General features: G+C 39.8%; 1 protein-coding gene across 1 annotated transcript; it reads right to left on the reverse strand.

Annotated features, from left to right (window-relative positions):
- Nucleotides 1-442: 442 nt before the first annotated feature.
- Nucleotides 443-6,091, reverse strand: LOC137342386 (zona pellucida sperm-binding protein 3-like). Its single transcript, XM_068006315.1, has 10 exons — nt 6,017-6,091; nt 5,755-5,939; nt 5,566-5,675; nt 4,502-4,593; nt 3,386-3,566; nt 3,197-3,308; nt 2,482-2,573; nt 1,277-1,371; nt 1,107-1,202; nt 443-670 (listed from the first exon to the last, which is right to left on the reverse strand). The coding sequence occupies exons 1-10, from the start codon at nt 6,078-6,080 to the stop codon at nt 561-563; spliced, it is 1,137 nt and encodes a 378-aa protein (XP_067862416.1). The 5' UTR covers nt 6,081-6,091; the 3' UTR covers nt 443-560.
- Between the last annotated feature and the right edge of the window lie 236 nt (nt 6,092-6,327).

Below are 6,327 nucleotides of genomic sequence, written 5' to 3' on the forward strand. Positions count from 1 at the left end.
GGAAAAATTTCATTCAGGAATTCTCTACCCTAGAAGACTGGATAGTCATTGAGTACATGCAATGTTACTAGCAATAGATTTTTGGACTCTAAAGGATAGGGCAGGAAAGTGGAAGTAGATAGCCATGATTTTATTGAATGGCAGCAGGCTTGAGGGGCCTTATGGCCTACTCCTATTTCTTACATACTTAATATTGGACCCTGCAAGTGTCAATGCAAGAGCAGTTAACTGCATCTCAGCACCAAAACATGCTCAAGATCTATGCTAAGATTGTTTAAATATCTAATTTGCTTGCCAAGAGTGTGGTATAAACATTTGACATTTTATCAAGGACCTGCAGACTTCCACAGGCAATCATGCAGTGTTACTTTAGTTCTGTAATCCTAAATCCTGTGTCAATAGGACCTCTTCCACCCTTCCTAAAGATAGACAATGCACAAAATCTGCAAAATGTAATTTTATTTGAGTCAAGAATTACATCTTAGAAGTACATTTAGCATCAAGGTTGGACACCTTGCTCCAGTTTTGGTAATTAGCCACCTTCAATTATTCCTTCTTGATCACAAGCTAGGGTGTACATGCTGGATTTTCCATTTGTACAGGCTTAGGAGCAAGACCCCCAAAAAGCAAGCTAGCAGTGGGGCAGCCAAAAGTATTACTCCTTGATTTTCTGTAAAAATGAAAGTTACATCTCAACAATTGGTCATGATCACAATGTATCTATGTTAAGATATCAAATGTATTGATAAAATTGAAGTCAGTTAATTTGAGAATTGGTAGTGTGGTAAAGCATTACCCAAAATGACTAGTAATTAATCACTATAGCATGAACAAGGTTATTTACAGGCTAAGTTGTGTAGGATCCAACATGATTTGACACTTAAATTTGATCACAGGTTGTTACATTAGTCAGATTTAGCCAATGGTCTGGATACTTCCACTGTTGAGTTAGTAATCAATGTTGACTAAACTCAAGTTTATCCTTTACAACAGTTAAGTCCAGAGTAAGAAACTGCTTGAATGTTTTATAGCCTTTAAGGCATGCATTAGCTGTTAAGAGCAAACCCTTTACAGTAACCTCATTAGCAAGTGTACTTCAAATTTACCTCCTTGAATCTTGGCTGAAGTTCTGGATCCAGACTGGGTACTAAGCACTCTCAATGGACCAACTTTAATTATGTGACTAATACCAGTTTTTGATTCTAAAAAAAGTTAAAAGATGGTTAGCACAAATAAAATTCTAATCCCATTAATTTAATAGCTGAATGAATGGTACCTTCAGCTCGTTTATGGCGAGATTGGATAGGCTGGCAGATTGTGTTACAGCAGTCACACAGGGAACTTTGTAATGGGGCATCCAAGAGCTGCCAGCTTTAAAAAAAAACAGAATTATACATGTAACAAACATTCCAGAGGAGATTTATATAAATTAGTTTTAAGAAATAAAAATTCCATTGATAAATACTAGGGAATTACTTCCCATGATAGACTGTACTCCAATTGTCTGGAAGCTCAATTGTTTCCTTTTCTCCAAGGAAAAAAAAAAAGAGCCAGACAGCAAGTATTCTAGTAGATCCTGATCCAGTCTTCAGCTTACATTCATGTGCACTTCCCACAAAAGAATAGGGGCAAGCAGTTGCCTATTTTGGTTAGCAGCTGGGAACCGGACTAGTTCATTGATCCTTGCAGCCCATTTAAAGAGAACTTAATCAGTGCTGTCATTGCAATTCCTGGTTTAATTGAATAGGCCAATTTAACTGGTTGCATAAACACAAGTGGGCTGTCCTGTAGCTAGTTCCATCCATGACTATCCAAAGTAGTGTACATCAGCACTGATGAAGGGCAGATATAACTAGCCATATTTAGGCTAGAGTACAGTCAAGTGATCTGCTTAAAGATCCTAAATACAAACTAGTCACTGGTGCCAGCAAGTTAGATATCCTTCTAAAAAGGACACAAAATACATTGGCAATGTGCACAAAATGAGCTTGTTAAAAACAAACAATTTAGTTCAGTATCAAATGCATTGCATTTATCACCAAAGCAGTTATTTTTCCTATCAGTTATAATCCCTTCATTCTCTAGAATAACCCAACCAGCTCTGTACATTTGCTTTCAGTTTTTTGCTATTCCTTAATCAGCACTGGGTCAAAATCCTGAAGCCCCCCTAACAGCACTGAGTCCATTCACCAGACTGCAGCAGCTCACCACCTTCAAAGTGAATTAGGGATGGGCAATAAATGCTGGCCTTGCCAGTGACAGCCACATCCCTTGAATGATTAAAAAGCTAGGAATGCATTTTTAGAAAGGCACAAAGACACCACTTGATATTTTAAGTGATTTTTCTTCATCCATCCAACTACAGGACCTGCCAATCAATCATTCAGGCTTTAATGCTGACCAGAGTTTAAAAACTCCACTCAGGTGACCAAAGCACATCTTTTAATAAAAGGAAACTTGCTAGCTTGTCATGTTACTCACCTTTCAGTTTGCTGGTCAAAGGAACATGCTTTGTGTAAGAGACTTGCATCCCAATTAGGATCCCAGACCAGAGCTTTACAGTGTATATAAATCTGTAGAAATAGTGAATATAGTACATCAAGTGCTAGCCATATTAATACACAACTCTGCATTGTTTACAGTATGGTTTCAAATAAAAATCCTGAAAGCTGGCTATGACCAAGTTGTTTTGACTTATAGGATCAGTTCATGATCAAGACTTGGAGGGGATGCTATCTGCTTTTTCATTAGCTTGCCAATCATTACTTGCAAGGAATGGCTACAAGTAGCTTAAGGTTCTTCTTCAGAAAGTTTAATCTGCCACATTGAAAAGCCAGATAATTCACTCAATTTCAGTGGGGGTGATTTAAAATTAGTCTAAATTAAGGTAGATGGCAATTGTGCCTTTGGTATAATAGTATTAACAAGCCCACAGAAGGGCTTCTCACAAGTCAGTCTATCTGACCCAATAAGGTAGAACAATCTATTGAAACAACTCATTAGTAATAAAGTGGCAGACTGCCATCTTAAAAGACAGTACCTTCAACTGTTCAGTATTAGTGATCTACACTCCAAGGTCTTCAATGAGGATTCACTATACAATTTAAAATTTATGGTGCACTATTCAATAAGACAGAAACTAAGCATTAGACTCAAAAGCTTCTTTAATTGTATCCTTAAGTTGTCCCAGACTTACATCAGTTTCTTCCAGACTGATGAATTTAAATGCCTGCACAATAAATTGAAGACGTGATCCATCACTTCTGGGTACGTACTTGGAATTTCCTGTTATCCCATCAACAAGACATCTGTGGGAACAGGGAAAAAAGTTAACCCAAAGCCAAGTTACTAATTTTTAAAAATCACTATACTTCAAGTCTCATACCCATAGTTGTTTATGATGGTATAATTCTCTGGAGATTTGTCCAGTGAGCTTGTCGGGGTGGCAATACATTCTTCCATATAAAGGCGGAGAGCCTGATGATATGTGGCAATGGCAGAGGCTTCTATGTTAATGGAAGCTCCCAGGAAGAATACAGAATCTGGCCTCTCAGCAGTCCAATCATCTACAGCAAGAAGTTGCATACATTACTCCAACAATCATTTATAGTTAAAATGTGAATTCTCACCTTTTGCTTTTACATCTAGATTAAGCAATATTGATGTCATGGTCTGGCCATCAGTAGATAAGCCAGTTATCATAGTGCACTTGAACTACATAAAACACTCCCTTTGAAATCAGATCAGCCTATACTGCAGGGATCCAGATCTTTCCACTAGTGGGGAAAAGCCAGTGAATCAAGGAGTTTAAAATCAATCAGGGGCTACAGGTACAAACAGCATGAATTAGGATCAATGTAGAGGCAGTTTTACCCAATGTGGAAGAAACAGCATCTTCAAAAAGACATCTATTAAAAGGTGCAGTTATAACCACCACTGCAAAGTGATTGCTGATTTGCAGCACAAGTGACACCATTGGTTCCAAACCAGACTAGAGCAATTGGAAATTCCTTCAATGAGGAATCCTCACAGCTTGGACTTAGTACCACATTTTAAACCATATAGTTTAAAAAGCTGCTGGGTATGGGGATGGTCTCCTTGATAAAACCCCAAAGTTAGGATATACTGCTATGCACATCTCAGTAGAAAGAATATGGCTCTGCAGCCATGAGCAGCTCACAGTACAACTTGTGAATAGCTCCTTACAACTACAGGTAGCATGATCTAACTATAGCCTAGAAATAACATTTAATTTGGAGTAGACACCAAATTGGTTAAAAGTGTATAGTAACTCATTTGAATTATAGCATGAGTTTATTATTAAGCCATCTGCCAACTTTAGAAAATAAGACATGCTACAAGATCTACTTCCAGTGTACTCAATGCAGGGGAAGGAAAGAAAAAATTACTTCTACCATGCATATTCAAGAATATGCATGAGGTCACTGCACAGCAATTATGTTCTCTTTCTCCCCCCCCCCACTATAGAAAAGTATCTCACCAGTCATTATTTTCATGGAAAAGACCAAGCTTCCATCTCCTGCCAGAAAACCAATTACTGGAAATGCTGTTGATGGTACAGGTACCACATCACTAGAGAAAAGAAAAACAGGAACAGCAATTGCTGAGGTGTACTGCAGGGCTGTAAAGTTCCAGTGTCCTGCTCAAGAGTTGAATTGGGACACAAGATGTAGTTACCAACTATTTTAAACTCAATTTTTAAAAAAGTGTGCACGGGGTCAGAAGTTAACAGCCATGAAGCAACTGGTCAAATATAGCAATTAAAAATCATTTCCAGTTTTCTGGAACTGGGATTTTTTTTTGTCCTATTACTGCAGTTATACAGGGCCTAGGTGAGACCACTCCTGGAGTATTGTGCAGTTTTGGTCTCTACCCAAGAAAGGATATACTTGCCATAGAGAGTGCAGCAAAGGTTCACCAGACTGATTCCTGGGATGGCAGGACTGTCATGAGGAGATTGGTCAACTTGGCCTGTGTTCACTTGAGTTTAGAAGAATGAGTGGGGATCTCATGGAGACAAAATGCTGACAGGGCTAGACAGACTAGATGCAGGGAGGATGTTTCCCCTGGCTTGGTGGTGGGGGTCCAGAACAAGGGGTCACAGTCTCAGAATACAGGGTAGGACATTTAGGACTGAGATAAGGAGAAATTTCTTCACTCCAAGGGTGGTGAACCTGTAGCATTTTCTACTACAGAAAATTAGAGAGGCCAAGTTCACTGAATATTTAAGCAGCTAGATAGAGTTCTAGACACTAAAGGCATTAAGGGGTACGGAGAGAGCAGAATATGGTATAGGGGGGGGGGGATCAGCCATGATCATATTGAATGACAGAGCAGGCTCAAAAGACTAAATGGCCTACTCCTATTTTCTATCTATTACTCCAGACTTAATCCATCCCGAGGAGTGTTAGTCTTTAAAAACAGCCAATATGCACAAAAAACACTTTATAACCTATGAGGCCACTCGGCCGATAGGGAAAGGGATGGTGTGACTACGGTTTACTGTTTTAAGTGAGAACCCTTAGACTGGGGTTTGTTTCTTACAGTAGATAGCGACATTCCAGGCGAGTGTTGAGCAGCAGTTGCTCCATCCCAGGGGCTGGTCTGGCTTCATACTTCAGGTAATTCCAGTAAACTATCTCCTGATCAGTCACCTAGGGGTGAGAAATCAGGACGAGAGTTAGAACAACAGACCAAGCCGAGCCGTAGAGAGTCTTTCAGACACACACCCACCAGTCGGCCAGCCCGGCAGTCTTCTAGTCCATACTGGAAGGTGAGGACTCTGGCGGAGCTGAAGCCTGAAGGGGGGCAGTTTCCAAGCCGGAAAGCGGAGGCGTCAACGCCAGACAAAAAATCCATCGACACATACACAGTCAGGGTAGAGTTGTCACAAGAGTAAGTGATGCCATGTTGAAGAACTGAAATTGAAAGAAAGTTAGAAAGAAGGGAAATGCAACAATTCAGGACTACAAACCATTAAAAAAAACCAACAGACCTGTTTGATGTTCTCCCGACACAGTAACTATCAACAGTATCACTAAACTCCCGAATAGAATCATTTTGGAGAAGGCTGGGTTACTAACTACAGAAAGACAGCCCAAGGCTGTTTTATAGGAAGCCCCAGTAATTATCTGACATCAGCTCATTCACAGTCATTTAAATTCCGGAGCCAAACCATCACTCAGGCACTTGATTCAATTTACAGGGTCATTAAAAATCTCGAGAATTTGTAGTAATCACTCAGGAAATCAACAAGAACAAAAGGATTTAGGGACAGCGGGTGAGGCGAGACACGTGCCGATTCAC

This window comes from Heptranchias perlo, chromosome 25 (assembly GCF_035084215.1).
Source record: "Heptranchias perlo isolate sHepPer1 chromosome 25, sHepPer1.hap1, whole genome shotgun sequence".
In the NCBI taxonomy this organism is placed as follows: domain Eukaryota; kingdom Metazoa; phylum Chordata; class Chondrichthyes; order Hexanchiformes; family Hexanchidae; genus Heptranchias; species Heptranchias perlo.